The sequence below is a fragment of the Haemorhous mexicanus genome, chromosome 2 (assembly GCF_027477595.1).
Source record: "Haemorhous mexicanus isolate bHaeMex1 chromosome 2, bHaeMex1.pri, whole genome shotgun sequence".
NCBI classification, from domain to species: Eukaryota; Metazoa; Chordata; class Aves; order Passeriformes; family Fringillidae; genus Haemorhous; species Haemorhous mexicanus.
Window position 1 is genome coordinate 92,362,946 of NC_082342.1, and position 24,012 is coordinate 92,386,957.

The 24,012-nt window shown below is 41.3% G+C and overlaps 1 protein-coding gene across 2 annotated transcripts in view; it reads right to left on the reverse strand.

Moving 5' to 3' along the window:
- Positions 1-23,302, reverse strand: part of TBC1D8 (TBC1 domain family member 8) — a 49,119-nt gene extending 25,817 nt beyond the window's left edge. The window contains exons 1-4 of one of the 2 annotated variants that reach the window (XM_059839522.1): positions 23,069-23,302; positions 9,268-9,378; positions 4,733-4,851; positions 3,155-3,383 (exon numbers count right to left, since the gene is read on the reverse strand). In XM_059839522.1, coding sequence (XP_059695505.1) covers positions 3,155-3,383; positions 4,733-4,851; positions 9,268-9,378; positions 23,069-23,195 — 586 coding nt within the window. In that variant the 5' untranslated portion in view covers positions 23,196-23,302. Of the gene's footprint in view, positions 1-3,154; positions 3,384-4,732; positions 4,852-9,222; positions 9,379-23,068 lie in introns of both variants that reach the window. The other variant, XM_059839521.1, reaches the window with a different exon arrangement.
- Between the last annotated feature and the right edge of the window lie 710 nt (positions 23,303-24,012).

The following is a 24,012-nucleotide window of genomic DNA, read 5'->3' on the forward strand; positions in this document are numbered from 1 at the left end:
TATAAACAAGACATTTAAACAGCTGCCTAGCCTTTGGGATCTTTCCATTTGGTTACTTTTCACTGAAAAGATGCGCAAGGCACATCTTGCCCTAAACATTAACTGTAGTCAGGCTTGTTTATAGAGAACAAGAAGTGTAAGACACTGTTCTCGATACTTAAAGCAGTTGAATCATATAAATACAAGTGGCAAACAGAATCAGCTTACTTCACATAACTACTACAGGATGTTACTCGCCTCTCACACAAATCTCTGGGTAGAAATTAGGCTGGAAAGGACTTTAAAATAGATTCAATTTCTTCTTAACAACTGTTGGAAACTTCCCAGATTTCTCTGTGCTAATAACATCAGGACTACACCCCTTAACATCCTTAGCTGCTCTCCTGATGCCAATAAAGCAATAAAAAGGCAGTAATAACAAACATTGTCATATATATATGACACTTACCGAAGATCATTCATTACCTAAGGAGCTACCCTCAGCAAGTTTTCTGTACTACATGAACCACAGCTGTCAAGATTATTTACAGATTACATTCTTCCTTACTTAAATAAAGCACAGCTGCATCAACATGCAGAGACTGTTGCAAATGATCATAAAATCAACTGTACCAGCCCAGCCAAGGGAAGAAAGATTAAATAAAGCTGTAGCACCAGCACTGCTGTTCAGGCAGGTCAGAGTCACATAAGCTCTACAGTGCTGGTTACAGAAAAAGCTCAACAGACTGTACAGGACTCAAGCCACTGATAAAAGGTACAAAGCCTTCGAAGTTTCAGAAAAACACAAATTTAATTAAAAATGTGAAGAAACCTTGGCACACCCTTCCAAGTTATCTGACTATCTAAACCTCTGGAATCCTATAAACACTTGGAAGCTTAGATAAAAGGGGACCTGTCCTGGAAAAAAAATTTTCCAAGGAATTTATATTCATATAAGCTGTAAATTAATTTTATGAGAATTTGAAAACAGGTTCTAATATTGCATTCCAGGTCACTTCAACACAAAATGAAACAAAAGAAGGGAAAAGACTTGCCAGAAGCAGAAAACTTAACATTTTGCCTATTAAGAGATTTTGGTCTATGATTTGGGGGAATTTTTATAGAGGTAAAACACAATGGAGAACTTATTTTATTGCAACTCATATATTGAGTTTTTTTCTCTGTATAGTATTGAAGAACACAATAAATGTGATTTCTTAGCAATATTTTCAAGACCAGATTTAACCAGATTTCATTTGTGATTGCTGAAAAAGACAAAGGCAATGAATCACTTGTTCTGCATGTAATCAGCATCAGCTTCTCAAATAGTAACAACCAGAACTGTATTAAATCTGGATTATTCCCTGTAATACAAATATTTCATAAACATGACAAAACACTAGCCTAGAAACAGAAGTAATCTGCTTCAACACAGTCAAGGAAATGGGAATCATTTCAGCATATATGCTGCTTCCCACTCAGCTAGTGAAGTTTGTTTAACCAAAAGAAAATTCAGGGGGTTTTCTCACATTTCCAGGGAAATGTATGGGAACTCAAGGCAATGCAACTGACTACATTGGTGAATGAAAGTGTATTTTCCATGGTCAAAATAAAAAGTTGCAAACATGTAATTGTTAGCTTGGTTTGGGGTTCTTTGTTGATTTTTATAATGAATATCATTAAAGATATGAGAAGAAATCTCTTAAACAATACAACATGATATTATATTTCCATTATCATTTAACAATCTGTGGTATTGCATAAACAAAATTTTTGGAACCATATAAAGGGGTTTTCGCTTGCCCTCCTCCTCCGACTGTTATCTATCATTAATAAGTATCATTCCTGCTTTGTGTGCTTTGGCAGACTGGCTATCTCAGATTTAATGAGAGAAAACCTGCAATGATAATAAGAAGAAATTATTGACAAAGAATATTATTTAATACTAACCAGAGAACAAAGAGATTAAACAAGAACTCACATATCTAGTATATGAAGAAATTCCATTCTACTCTTCCCAGCATAACTCAACTTTTGTTTTTATAGTGACTAACAAACTTAGCTGCACATCAAATATAATTCTCCCATCTTTGGAGATATAACAAAATAAGTGGCTTGAAATAATATAAGGGAAGAAAGGACCTCCAGCTCTAAGCATGTCCTTGTATGTTTTCAGTCTCAGAAATTAAAAGTAACTATCTTTCTTACAATGAACTTCATTTCTAAACCTACAGCTATATATCAATATTAAATCCAGATGGAATATGGCAAAGTTTTCCTAATTGATCTAAGTGACAAACATTGCTATATATACAGCAGAATAGGTTTCTATTGCTAACTTTGTTTAAGTTCCAGCAGGATAAACAGGCCTTAAAAGGCTAGAGGTTTATGCACAATTTTACTAAACAGAGAAATGCTATAGAGTTTAAAGGGCTACATTCATTTTTACATCTTACATCTGTTACTTTTATTTTTACCTTCTAATATCTATTCTGTCAGGCTTTTCAGTCACACAATTCTTTCTCTGTAGAAGAACACCTCAACTAAATCCTTAGAACTTGCTGAACCATCTGAAGGGCCAAAAAGCCTCAGGATATGCTTCTTGTGACCTTTCTGCACTGCTATTCAGAAACACAAACAAATCCCTAAATTGCTGTTGTTTTTCCTTAAAAGCTCTGAATTTTCACCTGGTCCTCCAGGGCACATTCCTTTTATTTGTCCTGGGATTTCTTCAGGCAGGCAGCTTGACTCAGGCACCCCTGGCCCCAGCAGCCCTTCCCCTACCACCCTGCTGCAATGTGGTGACTCTGCTTCCCTGCCTGTGGGAGGGACCCATCCCTACTCACCATTTTCAGCACTAAAACGCCTCATTTTAGAACTTGCAGGAGGTTTGCTACATCTTAAGGTTGCTTCAATGCCAAAAAGAAAAACCAGGTAACAACTATGTCTATGTGCTATTGCAGTGTTGTTTTTATTACTGGATTCATATTAAAACACAAAGGCTGAAGTGAAAATTGAATTAAACAGGATTTTTCACCTAATAACTAATAACTAAAAACTCAGAAACTAAACTTCAAAGGTCAGCTAGGCTTTTCATAAGAACCCTGGCTATTCTTGCTTTTAAATGTATTTCTATCTCTCCCTAGCATAAGATTTCTTATGCATTTACACTTACATTCTTTGCCCAGGAAGAAGGAATAAAAACAGAGATGATTGATGCTCAAATAAAGCCAGCCTTGCCGAGGAACTTTTCCTTTCCAACAGCAACAGGAATAATAGGTGATCAACTTCTCTGCTTCAGGAAAATTAAATCTGGATTCAAATTTCACCAGGGCTTCTCGGAACTTCTCAGGGTCTTCCTCCTGCTCAGCGAGTTTGCTGCTCGTTTCCTCTGCAATCAGTGCCTGAGCCCAGAAGAAGACCATATGTCAGCATAAAGCTATGGCACTCACACTCAGGCAAGCTGCTACAAGCTGCCCATTCAAATTCTAATAATGCAACACTTTCTTACAAAGAAATTCCAGTCAATTTGCAGTTTTCACAAATGGAGAAATTTCTCTGGCGCTTGCATCTCTCCCACATTTTGAATGCTCCCAAAGCAAGACTTCTGGGGCTTTCTTTACCTTATACATAGTTTTTTCAAAAATTCTGGCAGAACTCTATCTCTGCACTTTCACTATGGCTTATGATTGCTCTTATTTTGTATACACAGAGTAAAAAGAGAGTAACAGTTGTGGCTACTGACCAGTACTATTTACCTATGAAGAAACAAAGCAGTCAGATGTGTCAACAACTTGAGACATGCTTGGAACCCTTATAAACACCGTTTCAAGAACATCTACATAAATGTAATTAGGGTTTCAGATTTTTAATAGTGGTATTACAACAAAGGAGTTAAGTAGCATTGCACCATGCAGACAAATAATCCATATGTTACAGCACCTGCTATAGTTTGTAATTACCAAGCAGTCCTAACATGCTAAAAGTCGTCATCAGGTGCAAGGGTCCAAAACCTGGATTTAACATTAACTAATGAAACCTGAAGAATTTTAGATATGTATTGTGCTAGGTAACAGGCTGTCACTGTGTTATCAAGAGAGATTAATTGTATTTGGTATTTCAGTGCACTTAAGACAATATGCCTTTTTTTAAAGAAAGCAGGATAAAAACTAGAATTTGTACAGTGATGTTTTGGTTTTGTCCTCTTCTTCCCCAGATTCAGAGCCCACAGAGCTCACAGCAGCAAGGCTGAAATTCACCAAATACATTATGTTCCTACAAAATTTCCAAACTGAGAAGGAGGCTATGGAGGGAAGAGCATCCCATTAAAACTCTTAGCAAGAAAAAGCTTGTAGCAGGACCTGAGGTACAGCAGCCACCAGTGAACCCACACTTCCACCCAGACATCACCAAGCTCCTCTTAGAGTATGTTATTTCATTAAAAGCAGAGCTCAGGACACCAGGCTTTCTAAGTTACTCCCCACATGCCATTATTATTTTTTATCTAATTTATGGTCACAAAATTCCTTTACTTTTAAAATTCTTTAACCCTCCAAAAGGAAGCTCATTTCTCCAAACCTGTGGCGAGCCAGCAGCTTCATGTGCTGGCCACACCAGGTGCAAGAGCCACATAGAAAACAAGTCATGTTTATATGGTCAAAACCAAGGATAAGTGACAACAACTTCATGACATTCTTCTAATAAATCACATGTAATTGGGCAGGGGAGGGTGAAAGTGAGACAGTTTCCTTACCTTCACTTTCCCTTTGACAAAACTAACAATGTCTTCTTTATTGTCAAACACAGACAAAGTATGGAGCAAGTTTTGTTCCAGCCATTCCCAGTGCTGGTTTATTTCTTCTGCAGTGGCACCTAGAAAAGCAAAAAGTAGTATATTGAAAGTAGTCCTGCAATTTCAAAAATTGAAAGGGAGGGAGGAAAAAAAGTAATAAAATGCACTATTTCATAAATTCATTATGAGAAATTGAACTTTCAACCTCAGAATTCTTAGTACCAAACAGGTCAAAAAGGTCTCATTCATAGCAGCATAGAGAAAAACAACAACCTCATTGTTTTAGAGTATTAGTTTTAGGGCTTTTAGTTTTATCTTCTCAAATGCTCTCAGCCAGCAAATGCTGCATTAAAAGTCAGAGCAGAAAGAACATCAAAACTTCATCCTGAGCTGCTAGACTGCAGCTTATTCTGACATGACATTCCTTAAATGGCCACTGGAAACCTTTGATTTATGCCCCGTTCCCAAAAGTCCCTGATCTTCCTCTCTCAATACACACATGCACACACCCTCCCCCCACACACAAATACATGCACACCCTTTGAGAGGAATACAAACCCCTCTATAATAAATAAAGTACCTAAAAAGAGTTTGGTTCAGCAGCACCTAAAGGTTCTACAAGAGCACATTTCTATAGTGTGGGAAAGAAATAAAGCAAACAGAAATCTTTGACTAATACAGCTTTTCAAATCTTTAAAGCTTCTTTCTCTAAACATCTGAGGGGTTTGCTGGTTCTTTAAACATAATCTGTTCACACTAACTCCAGAAATAATATTTCACTCACTACCAATTTGCTTTGGCTCCTTCTGCTTGAAAATGAATTGTCTCTGCATGACATGATGACAGAAAAGTCATAGCAAGATGGGCACCATACAGGGCCAACAAGGGAAAATCTGAGCCCTCCAGATCTTGCTGGTCAGTAATTAGACATTATAGGTAAAAAAGTAAAGGCAGTAATAGTTGCTTCTCCTAGTGCCTTGCTCGTGGAAGAAAGAAGAGAAATAGTTGTATATAAGAGAAATACCAATCACACATGAATATAATAATAAAATTAATCTCAAATAGAAGATCCATGATCTCAAGATTTATTTTGTGTGTGCATTAGTGATGCATCATGTTGCCTCACAACAACAAAAAACGATAAATTTAGGTGAGGATTTTCCATTTCCCTCTGCTCTGTTTTCCATGCAGAATGCCAGCTGGCAGGGAAACCTTCCATGCTTTAACTTCCCTGACAGGAAGGTCTTGTAATGGAACTTCTTAAATATCATTAATCAAGGTTAAATTTAAATTTAAAAAATCATAAAATTAGAGACACTTAAAAGCCCTTTAGGTCAAGAAAACAAAATATATAAATGTTTAAGAACACCAGAAATAGAGTCATTTTATACTGAAATGGCTGCACAAAGCAAATACTGAGTTGAATTTTTATTTCTGAGTGACCTACAAGATACCAAGTGTATAGGCAAGCTGTCAGGCTGCCTCTTGTGAAATAAGCTGTGAGCAAGACCCCTTTCATAGTAGCATCCACACTGCTGGGACTGCTCTGAGCCCAGGCAGCAGCTATACTCCACAGGGACTCCTGCAGTATCTCCTGCCTGCCTCCAGGGTTTCTGTTCAAATACCAAAAGATCATTTTGGCCCTTTCATTAGGTCAGGTCAACTCAACTTTTTGAGTCCCTTCTTTATTTCTAATTTCTATTTCATAACAATACAACTTTCATATTAAAGTTGTTCTGATTTGACCCAAGCATTGTCAGTCTCTTATTTCCATTCCTTATTCCTCTGCCTGTGCTGATGTTCTGCACAGCATTTTATTCCACCTTTTACCACCTTCTTCATCTGCTCATGTCAAGTGTTTTGGCAAACCACTGCCTCATTGCTCAGATTCTTTTCTTTAAACCCACTTCTCACCAAACCCTTTGCTCTCCCTCTCCTAAAACCAACTTTGCTTGACTGAGCCTTGAGTTTATTTTTTGCCCATGAGCCTTCTGAAAGGAAAATTTCAAGTGGCTCTACACAAGGGGTGAGGTTAGACTTTTTTTTTTTTTCCCTGTACTGGTATAACATGATTAACCATCTGGATTAAAACATTTCTGCCAGAACAGCCATGCAGGGATCAGATTTCCTAGCACCCCTCTGAGATTTGCAAAGGTCTGTAACAGACCTGACCCTTATGCATGTATTATCATTTAAGCCTATAGCTCCTGGAACAGAGGGCTGCCAACATAAGTGCAAAATGTCATTTTAATTAACTGCCTGATGACATGATGGCAATCCACAATTAAGTTACACTGGGAGGAGTTCCTGGAACTGCTCCTTGCCCTCACTATACAGCAGCAGGAACAGGCCACTTCTGTGTAGGGAACGTCCTTCTCCAGCTTCCCAAGAAGGGGCTGGGGTGATGCTCCTCTAACTCCTATTGTCAGCTCTCCCCTGGACACTCATGTCAGGGTTTCACAGCAGCAATATTATTCACAAACAGCTTCTGCTCCATGGTTCTTTAGTTCTGTGCAGCTCTGGCAACTGTGTATGTTCTACCCAGGCAGCACACAAAACAGACCCCTCTGCTTTCCGCTCTATTACTATAAATCTCATTTTCTCAGGGATGAGCATCCATTCAGAAGAGCCAAAGAGAATTTTAGAAAACATTAATCATGTAAGTTTGTCTCAGCAAAATCCTTAGCCATTTCAACCCAGCAAGTTTATCAACTGTAGTTCCTTCAAAAAATAAAAAAACAAAACCAAAAAACAAAATCAAATTCTGTGTGCAGTATGAGTGTGGGTGGGGCAAGGATTAGCCCCAGAAAGCAGTATTATATATGTTCAAATAATCAAGAAGCCATGAAAGCTTTTCCAGTGAAAGCTATCTGGTTTCATCACAGGACTGTAACAGCATGAAGCTCTTAAATTTCTCCATGAGAGGGCATTACTTAAATATAAAAAGGAGGGGAGGAGGGATAGAAAGCACAAAGCAATTGCAAAACAAAGAAAACCTAGCCAAAACAAAAATAGCCCAAATGGACTTTACACAAGCTTTTTCACACACACATCTGGCCCAGGGAAAAAATCCCAGTATTAATGGGGAACATGCAGAGAGATCTCTGCTGAACCAAGGAAAAACTGCTGGATGAGCATGTAGAGAGGAAAGGATTAGGGTGAATATATAAACTTATGACTCTTCCACATAAAGGACTACTATGTCAAACACTATCAATGACATGTCAACATTTACATTATCTAACTATTTCATGGCTTGATCTGTATAAGAAAGAACAGAATAGGATAGCATATTTTCATTTGGAAGGGATCTACAACAATCACAGCATGGGAAAGGCTGGAAGGGACCACAATGGGTCATCAGGTTCAACCTCCCTGGTCAAGTAAGGTTATCCCAGAACACATTGCACAAGACTGTGTCTAAATGGCTCTTGGAAGTTCCCAGTAAGGGACACTCCACAACCACTCTGGGCAATCTGTTTATTTAGTAACAGGCCCACATTATTCTTTGTTTTCCTTTTGTTATTGATACATTTCAAGAAGCTCTTCTTGTCTTCCTTGAAATCCTGGGAATCATCTAGTCCAACTGCCTGACCACTTCAGGACAGACCAAAAGCTGAAGTTATTAAGGACATTGTCCAAATGCCTCTTAAACACTGGCAGGTCTGCTGGGACATCAACCACCTCTCAGAAGGAATCCTGTTCCAGGATCTGGCCATCCTCTCATTAAAGAGATGCTTCCTAATGATCCCCAGTCATAGCTTTAAACCATTCCCAAAATAAAACTGCTGCAAATTTCAGTACTAGGATTTTTTAGATGGGAGCAGAAGAGAAAAGAACAGTCCTACTACACACTGGCCAAGCAACAGTGGGACAAATGGAACTTCAGATGGCTTTTACTGGGTCATGGCAAGCTTGCAATTCATGTTAATTTCATGTTCCTGAAGATGAGCTTTACTTTCAGAAGTTGCAGAAACATTGCAAAAGGGATTAGTGCATAACAGATCAGGAATTTGACATTCTCTCCCTCTCCAGCAACTTTATCTCCTAAATCTTCCAAATGTTCCAGTTATATTTCATTATAGCAAAGTGTGTGAAGACATTTCACAGTAAGCAAGTGAAGGACTAGGCTGGTGAAAGCCTAGACTGAGTAGCTTCTTGCTGTAAGGGATGATCACTACTGTAGGAAAAGATATGCATAGGAGCAGAACCACACTACCCTGCAACAGAGAAAATGAAAGCAGCAAACCACCCTCAGCTAAACAAGTTTTCCATTGAAACTTCATGTTCCTAGGCAACACTTTTTCAGTGATTTTAACCAGAGGTTATTTTGGTTGTTAAACAAGCTTTCCACACACACACACAACTAGCTGGGGTTACCTTGAGCTTCCTGGACATGCAGACACTGACCATGCTCAGAATCAGTTTGGGGTTTTCCGTCTGTGACTCACCAATAGCTATGGCCCAGTAAACTTCTGATCCATTCAATAACTCACCACATGCAATGGCAGAGTAAACCTGAGAGCCTGGAACTTGGAGTAAAATTCTAAATGGAGCAACGCGGGCATTAGAGTCTAACACAGCATCCAGGGCACCAACCAAGCGACCTGCAAAAAAAAAAGGGGGAAAAGAGGATTAATGCCAGCTCTCACTTCTGTAGCCTGCAAGCTGTTTCACGTTTACAGCCATAAAACTAAAATACAGAATGTAACAATAACGATTTCTCCCCAGTTTATGTTCTAATTTACAGGTGCTCAGAATGCAAAAGACAAACCAGATTAGAAGATCAAAAGCCTAAGGAATTCTCTGTGTTTCTGGTTTTGCCTCATATATATGAATATAACCACAGAACTGAAGTGGAAAGACCTGAGGGCATCTTAAGAAGTTACTGTTCCAGCCCTGCTCTGAAGTTGGATAAATACACCTATGCTGTAAGTGGTGTTTGTCTAACCTGTTCTTCAAAACCCGCCACAATCAACATGCAACAATTTCTCCAGGTAGCCTCTTTCACTATTTTTATTAAATATTCTCACAAAAAAAAAAAAATCTAACAAAAAACCAAACCAACCAACCAAACAAAAATGACAAAAACCAACCAAACAAAACCAAACAAAACACAAAACAAAACCAAACAAAAACCTTAACAAACAACCCTACCCTAAACAAACAAGTCAACTACCACAACCTTAAACTTTCTTGCTGGAAATTAATCTTGCTCCCTGGAGCATGCAGAGTAATTGGCCACAGGTACTTCTGATACTAATGTTAAACATAATGAAAAATTAACATCATGGTTTCCTACCCTTTAATGATTTCTCTATTTCTAAAGAAATCCAAATCACCTCATCTATTCCTTAGGGGTCATGTTTTTCAAACAGCTCACTGCTCTTGAACTTACACTGGAATCTCTCCAGCTTATCTTTAAGAATGACACTCTCAACTGGACCTGATGATCACTGCTACTGAAGTCTCAGCCACTAGAAGAAAGGAAGATCACCTCCTGTATCTTGCATACCTACCACTGTACCCAAGAAAGCTTGCAGCAGTATTCCACTGCAAATCACCACTTGATTTTAGTACAGACAAATTCATTTTGAAGAGCTGCAGCAATTGCTGACCCCAAAAAAGACTTCCCGGTCTGGAGGACACCTGGAGTTCCTGGAGTTTCTTGCTACCCATTCCCCTGAGCAGGTAAAACCAAGCTATCCATGAAAAAGTTATCTGAAAGCCATGATTTTCATATGCAAGCTGGCATATTAGAGTAACTCAGAATTGCTTACAAATAGCAATTCAGGGCAGCTTTCCATTCAGTTTTCCTGTGCATTCTGCCGAGACACAATCTCCTAAGGAGAGGAATGGCAGAGAGTGAGGAACAGCTTTACCATGTATGTTTTATCCCTAGAGTATCTAGGAAGTTTTCTGCAATACTTTTTTTCGCTTTGCACATGTACTTTTTAAACCTGTTGTATTTTAGTTTCTTCACCATTAACCCAACACAAAAGGAACTAATCTCCATCTCCAAAAGGTTTGCCAGCCCTTGGCACCACATGCTGTTTTAAATATGGCATTCTCCAGTCCATCACCCAAGTGATTAATGGAAATAATAGAGACCTACAAAGTCCTAATTGCCTTCTCACTTGGGTAACAAATGACAGCTAATTAATTTGAGTATAACATAACCAAACAGCATTTGAAGCACTTTCTGGTCTAGAAGCTGTAAGAAGCTCATATGGAACAGCATCAATAACCTGAGAGCAAAGAAAATTACATTAAATACTTCTTCCTTGCACACACACAAAACATCAATGATGCTTTCAAAGCCAAGCAGAAGTTGGATGCTATATGTTTTAAAACTGTACAGTTAAACATTCTTCAACAGCAGTTTGCTTCTCACTTAAATATGTGACCAGATATTAGACCCATCTATTTAAAATGGAGATCTGAATTTGCAGACTGATGACATGTATAATATCTGAAATTGCTACATGCTCTCCTGTAACTACAAGAAAAAAGCATAAAAACTCGTCCTAGTATAAAAGGTAGCAAATGAGCTGTGCTAACACAAAACAGTACGAAGAAAACTTTAGTGTGCAGTCTTCAAAACAGTAGGATTAAAGCCAGTAAGAGAGCAATAAATGATGCAGAGAACAAAAATAGGGTTTAACTTTCAAATTTCAGAAGAATTGGCCTAGGAGAAAGATTCTTTTTCATTTCACTTAAGTCATAGAAAAATGTCAACTAACAGCAAGTGCTACCAAAATCCCTAGAGAATTCTTAATGAAAATCTGATTTGTGAAATATCTTTTTTTCCTTTCAGAAACCATGAAAAAAAACCAACACACGACAGCACAGAAGTGGCAGCAAAGTTTTGCTTTAATAATTCTTAGCCTGTGCAAAATTAATTCCTTTTTCTCTTCCTGAATAACAGACCAGAAAACCCAATTCCTCTTCTCACTGTTTACTTCTGCTTACAATTTCCATTTTGCTTACAAACTATTAAAAAGAAACCCATTTCTCCTTCAACTGTACAAAGAAATAATTATCTCCCTTTTCTAAACTACCCATAGCTAAAATATTAACTCAGGATGACAAAGAGTAGCCAGAACTAAGACACAAAGAGAAGAAAAAGAGCGTGGCCATCAGGACACCTGCCAGAATAAAGCCCATGTGACCTAGCCTCTCTATGAGTGCTTTGCAAGGGAACAGCAACTCCACACATAAATCCTCAGCCATCCACAGGGAGTCCTGTCCTGTCCCACCTCTGCCAGGAGAGGCTGCAGTGGGGTCATGAGGGAAGCAAAGGAAAATAAGAACAAGTACTGCTTAAGTTGGGCAAGCACAAACCAAAGAGTGGGTCTCATCCCCGTGTTTGGGGGCTCCTTTATTTTTTGGTTGAGAGACTGACAGAGGTAGAGAACAGGGAAAAGAGATTACTAAGAGTGCATTTGCAGAGGCATGAAAAGGATTCAACACTAATGTATACACCCTGGCCAATATGATAATTTACTTGAAACTCTGGTAGCAAGAAAATTACAAAAACTAAAGGCAAATTTTATTCCAGTGTAAGTTGCCTCATAATTCATTCGGGGTAACTTTTGCATCATAACATTGAAAAACAACCAACCTAAAGATCCCTGAGTGAAGAAACAAGCAACAGTACACAGATGTTGAAACCTATACTATGAAAAATACCCAGCTTGTGAGCAAACATCTTCCTCATAACATGTCAAAACAGCTGGTTCCATGGAAGGGTCTCTTATAAAACAGAATCTGTTTAAAAAACAGAAGGGTATCTGGCTAGCAAGACAAATTACATTAAGAGCCTCTGGCTCACATATTGATGCATCAGCCTGCCTTCAGTCAGGATGACACAGACCTCTTCCACATCACAGATGAAAGTGAAACTATTTATAATTCAGGACAGCAAAAAATGAAAAGGAAACAGAAGCAGAAGAGGAAAAAAGAACTGCTACCCTGGTTTTCTTCCCAAAACTCCCTTTTTTTTTTTTTTTTTTTTTTTTTTTTACCCTATATGAGACAAGATTTTTGGGAGGAACTTCAAACTCAGAGAAGCTCTTCCCCTTTAATGAGCCACTTCACCAACTTCTTGCCCATTTTCTGACCTCCCAAGACACAGAAATATTTCAGGAAAAGCAATTAACCATACAGTCACTGTACTATGCAAAGCTGCAGACATTGGTTTACAAAGCCTTTCACGAAAGACACTGATAGAACATTGCAGGTTCCTCAAAAGGTGCAAGTTTCTTCATGCAGAAGGAATATTTTTAGGGCAAAGTTCATATGCAATATCTGGTGTAATATGCATAGTTTTGACACATATGGAGAAGAAGACAGGAGAAGTGGAAAGACACTTTTCTAAAATTATACGCTTCTCAATAAATCTAAATACTTTAGCTGGAAGCTGGATTTCAGAGGCAACATCTATCTATATTTTTCAGAAGCATATTTATAAAACATATCTGAAAAACTCACTGGAAATCCCATGCTTTACATAGTAGTTTTTATTTCACTGAAACATCTACTTTCATGCATATCTGGTTGTTTGAGTAAAGAAAGAAAGAAAGAAAACTGGATACCTTCAAGTATCAAATGTATGTGCATACTATGGATAAATACAAGAAATAAATTTAAGTATAAAATTGGCAAGAAACAATTTCAAATTCTACAACAGGTAGGTACTGTCTCTCCTTTACAGAGGTCAACCTGTAACCAAATAGAACACAAACAGGACATCATGCACTATGAAGTTGCTGAGCATTTCTTCACACACATACAAAAAATTAATCAAGGATATTTCTATAAGGATTAGGTTCTCAAATGAACTATCAAAAGTGAACTCTTCATCTTTAAAGATATGGTTTCTTCCCCCACTTAAAGATAAAAGATTGCATTACAATTTCTCTTGTGTCATGTTCATAACTAATCTAGGAAAAGGAACATGTTTACAGTAAGTTAACTTTACACCAACTTCTACTAAATGTCCCATATCTTTCAAACTAAAGAATGCAGGCTCCTTTCCCGAATCACTGTTAATCATCTATGTGGGATTTATAAATTGTTTTAAACTTCCAAGACATGGGGCAGAGGGTGAGTAAAGCTGAACTCAAACTAGAAACTCAAACTGAAAAACTATCTGTTATTTCCATCTTTTATGACAATATTTATGAGGCAGTCCAAGACATCCTCTACATACAGCAAGATGATTTCTACCTACCTCCATCATATATGAAAGGCCTTAAAGGGAAATTTTTGAGAACTACTCAAAAATGGGGTGGCCACTTCAGCAGCTAAACCATGCTGCAAGGCAGAGGAACTTAGGAGTCTGGGACTAATAAGTTAATAAAACCCACTCAAAACAAAAAGGGAAAAGGCCAAAACTGGTGGTTGGTTGGTTGGTTGGTTTGTTTTGGGCAGGAAGGGGGCACTAGGGGAAGAAAAAAAAGGAGATTTAAATCTAAGTGACAAGGAAGCCTGCGGTGTCTCAACACTCAGCATTGTTACCTTTTCATTCTCTTTGGTTTTTAAGTAAGACACTTAGTCATCACAGCCAGGATCTTTTGATTAACATGAACTCATCCATCCATTACAAAGTGGGGTTGAAAGCCAATGTAGTTCCAAGAAGCAATTACATGTGGTACCTGCAATTGGTCAGTAAGAAATTCTGATGGCACTTTTAAGATCTGGGGAACAGAGGGTCAGATGCACAGAAGCACCTGTTCCCACACAGCCCTGAACTTCCCAGATCAAGCACTTACACCTACTCTACCAAAATAAAAGGGGTGACAGAGAAGATAGAGTCCAGCCTGCATCTCCAGCATCCTGGGGAACACCTTTAGTCACTGTAAAAACAAACTGACTGCTGCAGAACTTTGAAGCAGAGGGAAAACTGTCCTTCCACTCTCCTAAGCCGACTTTGAAAAAAAAAAAAATACTTGAGATTTCCACTGCACCTGAGACCAGCTCAGCTGGACAGATGTGCAACAATGCCTGACTGAAGAGTAGCTGCCAAATCTAGCCCTTCCAAGAAAACAGGCAGAGGACCACCACCATACAAGGACCCAAACCAGATTGCCAAGATGCTCAGCAACTCCAAAGCTGAGCTTTCCTCAGGTGCAGGAACCTGGCACTTCCAAAGTCAAGAAAATTATGGCACCACATGGTCTCTAGGGACTGCAGTGGCCGATCTGCAGGGTCATGAAAAAGAGCACTTGGTGGTTACACTCACTCATATCATGCCAAATCCGTGTTTTAAGTACTCATACCCTCTTTTTTCAGTCAGACTAGGTTATTTTTGTAAGACAAAACCAGCAAATTGGGGTATTTACAATTACAGCCACAGAGCAGCATTGCTCCAGTGCAAAACCATGAAGGAAAAAGCATGCTTTCGAATTCATCCTTGGGAGCTCACTGCTGCTTAACATATCTGCTCCACCAGAGAAAGCAGAGGGAAGAAAGAAAAATAAGCCCAGCTGTCTGAAAAAAGCTCTACTCTTACTGGAAAGGAGAAAGCTCTTCCAGGAGGTGGAAAGAGCTAAGAGTACAGGCTGCTTCCCAGTGGCTGTAGTTTTACAAGGAGAGTTAATAGCTGCAAGAATCACCCTAAACTGTTTAGGCATGTGAATTGGGAGAAAAGAACAAATCAAATCATTCACATGATCATAAAAATAAAGGTGGAGTTTTTTTTTTAAGGACAGTGAAACTGAACAGCTTCAATAAAGCAGAATTAATCTTGGCTTTTTGAGGCATAGAAGCACTTCATACCCTGAATCCTAATTACACTTCTCCACATAGCTTCCTCCATCCCGCAATGATTTGCAAACAATTAGTGTCTCAGAAGAGCCATGGTGAGCAGCAATTAGCCAGGCTAGGGGAGGCAAGCAAACTGCCTGAAGGAACAGCCCACCACCAGGCAGAACACAGGGAGGGGCACATGGATGTACCCATTCCCTACCCCTGCCATCCCTGGGCTCCAGCTGGAACAGAAAGCTGCTTTTCACACCAACCAGGATAAGCTCAGCCTGGCCAAAGGGCACTCCTGGGACAGCACCAAAAAGCACAGATTGCTTGCCTGGCTCTGCAAGGCATCTCAGAAGCTCTCCCTGGGACCAATGTCCTTGCTGAGAGAGGGATGGGAGGACCATGAAGCTGATTCTCATCAGGCCTCAACCACCCCACCACGCAGGAGCCCTAACTTGTGACCATGATCCCAAGGGTGGCCCAAGGCAAGACCCAGGGCTGACATACAATGAGGACCACTGCAGCCTCTATCCTCACCTCCTACAGCCCACCCAGAGAGTGCCAGGCCCTGGGCATTACAGGCTAAGGTGGAAGTTTTGAGCTGCACCAAGGTAGGATACAGCCCAGGGCAGTGGTCATGAAGCTGCTGTTGGCCAGTGGTGGCTCCCAGCATAAATGAGTGGGGACATCTCTAGATCTTTCATATCATTTGATTTCTCTAAAAGTTCAGAACTCAGATGTTTAGCAGGTTGTCGATTTCACTCAGGCCACCCTAAAATCCATGTTTTTGATGGATAATAACACCATCAGTTATGCAAAGCTGCTAATAACAACAGCTTAATGAAACCACACTGTCTTTGGTGAATTCTGCAAAATTGCATAAACAGGTTTTGATCCAGTACAGTACCCATTCAAAAGTATTTATTACACTTCTACCACCAGAAAAAAGAGTTGCAAAACTTATTTGGGTAAGTACATAAGAAAAAGGATGAAGGAGGACTCCTGCAACGGTTGTAGGAAGGCTCTGTTTCCTCTGAAACGATAAGGGCTCACCACACTGAAAGATAAGCACAGACAACATTAGATTTCAGCATAAAGACCTAATGCTCCAAGTATTTATTCACCCAGGAAAATACCCAACATCCAAGCCCTTACATTACCTCTAGCACAGACCTTGCCAGATCAAACACAGTCACTGGGTAAATTGATTTCTGTTGAATTGGGGCTTTTTTCAACCTGGTCCATAGAAACAAATTGTAACAAAACACTTAATCATTATGGCAAGGTCCCAGGGCTCTGGGGGGAAGGTGGACATGAGAAATGTGGGGAGTTCATGCATTTCCCTGTGGGGTGTGGTGTCCCATCATCCCCATGATTCCCCTATCCCTGGATGTGATGCTAAGTGCTTGTGTCAGACCAACAAATGTAGAGGGAGAGACCACACAGGAGGAAGAAAAGAGATGAATTATGAACTGTCTCTCCTGGAATGGTAGAAATGCCATCCCCACCCTGGAGCACCGATTATTTCTCCCCAGCACAGCTTCTCCAAGGGCTGTTTCCTCAGGTGGGCATGCTGCCATGGCAAAGCACTCACAGCTGCTTATCTCAGTCCTCTGCCATCAGTCCAGTTCAAGCCAAGCCTATTTTTATAACCTTGAAGGCTGCTGAGCCAAATGCTTTGGTTCTCATGTTACAAGTAAAAATACCTGAAACTGTTTTGCACCTGAAAATGGACAAGATGGGATATACCAGTTGCTGGTGCAGTCCTGTAAATTATTCAGACATGTACCACTACTTGGGGGAATATAAAAAAATATCTTTTTTGGTGGGTGCTGTAAATAATGCTGAATAGACCAAACTAGTGCTACATTAACTCACCCATCACTGACATGTTCATTTATTTTATAGGGAAGATATTTTTTTCCTACAATGGTGGTGAGACACTGAATCAGGCTGCCCAGAGAAACTGTGGATGCCCTATGCTGGAAATGTTGAAGGCCAGGCTGGACGGCGCTCTGAGCAACCTGCTCTAGTGGGAGCAGTCCCTGCCCTTGGCAGGGGGGCTGGAACTAGATGGTCTTTAAGGTCCTTCCAGCCCAAATCATTCTAGGATTTTCCTGCCTTTTTCTGTGCCATTTGGCCTCCACATCATGAAAATAAAAAACCACTGTAGGTGTTTCCTGGATTCGTCTTGCACAAGGTGATGGTCAGTCCCTGTGCAGACACAACCCAGCCCCTCCTTTCCCAAGCACATGTACTTCCTCACCTTTAATACTGGCACTTAACACACTGCTAATATTTCAACACAAGCACCTGCATTTCACCTTAGCCATCTCAGCACCACAGTAGTGCTCAGGAGCAGGTAACTCATCCCAGAAAGGCAAGCAGAGGGGGCCAGAGGGGCACACACAGCTCAGGGGGCTCTGAGGTCAGGAATTGGGGTGCCCAGCATTGCAGATAGTAGCTTGGCACCCTGCTCCTATCCTTCCTTCCAGCTCATGCCTCTTGGCCAAACACTGTAATGGAGAAGCCATCCTCTTGGGAAAGCACTTTTAAGTATGCATTCTCCTTAAAAAAAATGTTACAGTAAAATAAAGAGAGGGAAAAAGGGGAAAAAAAACCTGCTGATCTGAATTCCAGTTGTGGGCAAGGCTAGATAATGTTTTGACAAGAGTCCAAGCTTTCAACAAAGTATGCATATTTCTCCTTCTCCTGTGCAAGGCTTCAGAGAGCTGTTCCATAAGGAAACAAAACCATGAATACTGACAGTAACCATTACCAATATCCTCTATCAACATCAGTATTGTGGCATCTTCCTCTCCTCAAACTGCTTAGTTTAAAATGAAAGTGTACTGTTGGGTTTGGGGTTTTTTTCATTTGTGCTCAGATTGAGACTCACTTATTTTGGTATCCTGAACATATATTAAGACAAAAAGTAACACTTTTCTGAAAACTGTATTGGGATAGGCCTTTTAATATGATTCTATTTGATAATGAATAATTATTATATTTTAATAATTAATATTGATTATTATATTTGATAACGAATAATTCATTTAATATTAAAGGCTACTCATTTTACCTTTTGCCTCTCCAGAAAGTAAAAAAAAAAAATTACTATGGGGATTCTTATTTGCATTCCCTAGCAAAAATCCAAGCCTTCAGGTATTTTGGACCCTCTTCTGCTACAATGTAATGAACAGGGGCAATCTAGATGAATTCCCCATCTGAGCTGCAGGAATCTTCATCCACTGTGGTCCTCTTGCTGCCTTTCTCCATTATGAAATTATTTACTTCAGACCTTGGGAGATGCATAGGGCCATTAAAAGCTGAGCTATTGACAGTGATTACAGGACTGCTTGGACAGTAGAGTATGAAAGAGCAGCAAAAGATCTTCTAATTTTTCATCTCCGGGAAAATTTTCCAGAGCTTATCAGTAACTATTTCTCTGTATGCCTTATAAAAACTAACACTCAAGCAAAGGGAAAATAAGGAAGAAAGCTCTTATAACACAGACTAGTCAGTTTTCCACTCACAACCAAGAAGTACCTGGTAGATGAGTTCAAAAGCTATTGCCCTGCAAAAAAATTTATTTAAAAGACAAAATTAAATCCTAAGATGGAGCTTGGAAATGTATTTACCATGCCTACCCCATTTATATTTATTAAAGCAATAATTAGGTTTAGAGTCATATACAGAAGATGCTTTTTTCTGCCAGTCTATTATATTCAAAGTTGTGAACCAAAAAGCTTTGTAAGAGCTGAAAAATAAATTCATTTCCTTTTAAAATGCTAGTCCTCTGAAATCTTCAAATAATGCAAAACTATTTCCACCTTGGAAAGTGCCCTGAGCTGAAAATGGAAGCTAGAAGAGTAGGGAAAAATATCATAGCTAAATTAAAGTCATGGGTAAAACAAGAACAAAACATAATTTTTATTGATCTACTTCAAGCAAGAAGTTAAAGAAGCACCGTATCTCAACCAGACAAAAAGCTGCTTGAAACAAGAGTTCATTTTATTTAACCTTATTTATAAAGGGAAAGATTCACAAGTGTTGCTAAGTGGGTTTTTATATGCTAAGAGTGTGCAATGTGAAGTACTGTATAAACAAAAACTTCAACACTAGCTGCTTGGGAAGAGTGAAAGACTACCCTCAGTGCAGCACTCGTGATAAAATCCTTCCCAACAGATCCCAGAACAAGCAGTTTTGCTGTCAAAATGCAGAAAGCTAATCAAAGAGGAAGGTGCATGAAGGTTTCAGTATCTCTTCCTAAAAATTAAAGTAGTGATTAATTTAAAGGCTAAACCATGTTGCAGTATTTACCACAAGGCATTTGACAGTAATTTTTACTACTGCCATATCAAATTTATCATTAATATGTAACCTCAGAACCAAAGACATCAGTAAGTATTAAATTCAACTAACTTTGATCTGTTAATCATGGCTACATCACAAATCTTCTTCTGTAGAGATCACTACACTGATCTTCAATTAGGCAAAGAAAACCCCAAAATTAACAGATATTGATGAGTTAAATAATTGTTTAAATCTATAACTTAAAATTAGTCATTAGTTAAAAAATTACAATTCAGATTTTTGAAGTACGTCTAAACATTTTCAATTTTCTTATTAAATCTCTGACCAGCAGAGCTGTCAAGAAGAGATCCAGGTAAAGGAGCAAGTTAAACATTTACTTGAAAAAGCATATCCCTAAGGAAGACAAAAACCAGAATGAGACTGGTCAAGTAATGAAGAGTTAAATACAACCCCCATCGTTGTTTGTACCCTCTGCTGGCAAGCCCAGTGTGCATTTGGGAACTGCCCTAGGACACAAATTAAATAACAGTAGGAAACAGAGTCTCTCGCTCACAAACATCTGCTCAGCGTCTGACAAAAACACAGTACACAAAGAAACACAGATATGGGGGGAAAAGCACTTTTGTGCAAGAGACCTCTTTAGTGCATTCTTCAGGAATTAAATCCACATAAAATACACCCTCCAGCTGTGCTAACTTACTCTTACCTAATAGTTAAAATGCCCTGGTAAGAACAAAGAAGCGTCCTAGAAGAAAGAGACAGGCAAATATGAGAATTGGGCCATAAAACAGATGTCCTCACACAGGTTCAGTGCGAATACCATGCTGTGGCAACATGCACAAGGGCAACTCAGGCATCACACCCTTCCACCCTGCTGAAAGCAAATTATGTTACAGGGGGTCAGCTGCTCCATCTACACTTGTATGAAATCTAACATTCTCAGAGTTTTGTTCTGGTGATCCTACATAGGTCTAACACAGCCTCAGGATATGCAGCCTCCTCCTCCCTGCAGGAGCTGAGATTCTCTTCTGCTGTGGCACCTGCTCTCATGTACCGAATCTTCACATCTTTGAAACTTCTTCCTTTTCATAAAATGTAATTGCAATTGGCCAAGGATCAAGGTATTAAAGGGAAAACAGATTTGGATATTGTTCTCACTTAAGCTTTGCTTCCCCAGTAAAACAAACAAAAACTTCTAGCTTTTGGCTTTATCACTCGGTAAACCATACTCTGAAATGTGGCAGAGCCTTACTGCCCTTCTGCCAGCTTGAAAAAGACAGGTACTAATTAAGTGTCTCTACAGTCATGTAAAGTAAGAATCAGGAGGTAAGTTTTGCACTGAAAGCAAACACACACCAGCAAAGCCTTGCTGTTTCTCAGCCCCATCTCCATTTCCTTCACTGCAAGTAAAAACTGAAAATAAAATTACACTATCTAATCCCAGCCATATCTAATGCTCTGTAACTCCTGCATTATGGTTTTAAGGATTCAAATTCCTAAGCCCTTTTAAATACAAACGTTTCCAAATGGTTTAAGAGACTATCAAAATCTACAGTTCCCTTGAAAAATGTGCAAGACAGGAGTGGCTTTCCTTTGCCAGCCAAAAGAGATTTGAGCAAGCCTGTGCACTGTAGATTCAGCAAAATGATTCACCTGAAACTTAACCAGAGAGAAAAGCAGTTTGTTTGGTTTAAGCTTGCAAATTTCTGTAGTGAAAATCTCAGGCGCAAGGCATTAACATTTGTAAAACTGAACCTCATGATTGTCCTGGACCTAAATCAAGCAGCTGTAAACGGCTATTTTTAACTCTGAAAATTAATCCACATCGTCTTTGCTGTCACAAAAGAGCAGCTTGACTTCCAAACAGACGGGCAGAAGAAAATAGGAGGTTAAGCGTTTTAACTCGCTGGCAAAACTTCCATTTCATTAGTGATACATTGATAGCACGCAATCTACCAAGCCACAGTTCAAGTTTTGTGCACTTTATGGACAGGTAGGATAAGATCCAATTTAAAAAGGCAACAATGCAGAAAGCAGTATTATCAAATGGCAAGGGTCAATAGTTCAGGAAAAAAAGGTTTTAATAAAATAAATACCGAACGTGGTAATGCAGCTTCTTAAACTCCATAGAAAATACTGATTTTGAAAATACCTGACAATTCTTTCAAATATATAAGCTACCATTAAAACTTCTCACTTTATAATATTCAAAACAGCCTCGGTTGCTTTTCAGTAAGAACTACACTGTTAAACGATATTAATTCTCCAAAGCATTGTTTATTTTAATTCAGTTGCTGCTGTCTTTGAACCAAAAGTTTGGCCCAAATTCCCTACGCTACAACGTCAGCGCAGCCTAACACATCATTCTCGCTGGAGTTATTCACGGATCCACACTGTTGCGAGGGTAGAGCGTGATCCTTCTCCGTGCATATCCTTCACCACACGTATCTGGATTGCCACATGGATATAACGTGCCCGATCTACAGCCACCATAACCCGCAGCAAAATTAATGCAAAAAATAAGACAGAAAGCACTTCACCACAACAGTGAATTCACAACCCTCGCCCCGTAACGTCATATATCGTCCAAAAGCCAGGAGTCCTACGTGTACTTATACAGCTCTCGTTATAGGAAGGGGAGGCGAGCCGCAGGTCGCGGACGGTCCCGGAGGGGCACAGGTATCCCATCCCACTGTGTGCCCCTGGCATCCCTGCACCTCTCAGCGCCGGCCCCAGGGACCTCCGCCGCGTCCCGCGGGCGGCAGCCCCGGGCAGCTCTCCCCAGCTGCATCCTCGGGCCACGGACACCGGCTCCGCTCCTCCTGACGGGCACCGCGCCCGCCCTCAGTCACGCCGAGAAACCCATCGCGAGGGGAGAGCGGGGAAGTAACAATAAAAGTGGCTTCGGCGGTGCCCAAGGCTACAGAAACGCGAAGCTGCTCCCCAGGCAGCTCGAGGGGAGCCGGGGCGGCCCCCACCTCCCGGCCGGCGGCTGCCTCCGCACCGCCCGCGGCGGGGGACCCGCGGAGCCCCCGCTATCGCCGAGCCGGGCCACCCGTGCACGGCCCGAACAAAGAGGCCGCTCCCGCTTCCCGCAGCCCGACCCGCCGGCGGGTGCCCCGGCGCGGCCAAGTTCCCGTGGGGCAGACGCAGAGGGGATCCGCCATCCGGCCCGGCCCGGCCCGGCCCGGCGCCCCGCCGACCCCCCGCGCCAGCAGGTACCCGTGAAGCGGCCGCCACCGTCTCCGTGGCCCCGACGCCGCTGCAGGATGAAGTAGCCGCTGCTCTTCTGCGTGACCCACAGCTTGAGGGCGTTCTTCAGCAGCACCTCCTCGGGCTTCAGCCACATCTTCCCCCGGCTCGAAGTCCCGCTGTGTCCCCCCTCCGAGCCCGCCTGCCCCGCACGACACCGCACCCGGCCGCCCGGGTCACATCGCCCCCCGCGGGCTGCGCGGCGCCGGCTCCGGCTCCCTCGGCGCGGGCCCGGCCGCCGGGGAGGGGCCGGGGGAGGAGCCCGGGCACGGGCCGCCCTTCCCGCGGAGCCGGGGGCTTTGTGCGGCGGGCTGTGCTGCTCCGCGCCGTCGGAGGGGACGGCGAGGCGCTGCGGCCGGAGGGAGGGGGAGCGGGGGGGAGGACCAGGTTCGCCCTTTCGGGGGTCCCGTGGCGCCCCGAGCCCCACACAGAGCCCACTGGGGCTGCCGCCGTACCCCGGGGTGCTGGAGGATGCCCTGGCGCTGGGACCGCAGTCGGGCGGCTCCCGCTGTGTTTTACAGCGGCTGGCTCCGTCCCCGCACCCCCGGCATGTGCCCCGCAGGTCCCCGCCGCGGAGCCGTCAGCAGTGCGGGAAGGAAAGGGTGTCCTGGGCTTGGAGAGAGCTTGGGGGGGATGGGGGTGTCTCTGCCTTCCTGTTTCCTTCTAGATCTAAGCCTAAAGCGCGAACCCGCAGCTGCTTTGGTATTTAAAGGCCGATGCTTGAAACCTCGTATCGCAAAGGAAAAGTCAGAATCTTAATTTTACAGTTCGGGCTTTTTTCTCATTTTAAGAAATAATCTGTCATTGCTTGCGGTTGAGCTATTGACAGGACCGTTTGTGAACCTGCACAAATGGTTACTGCTGCAGCGCATTATGTTTGTAAACCTCTGAGATTGTATTTTACATTTTTATTA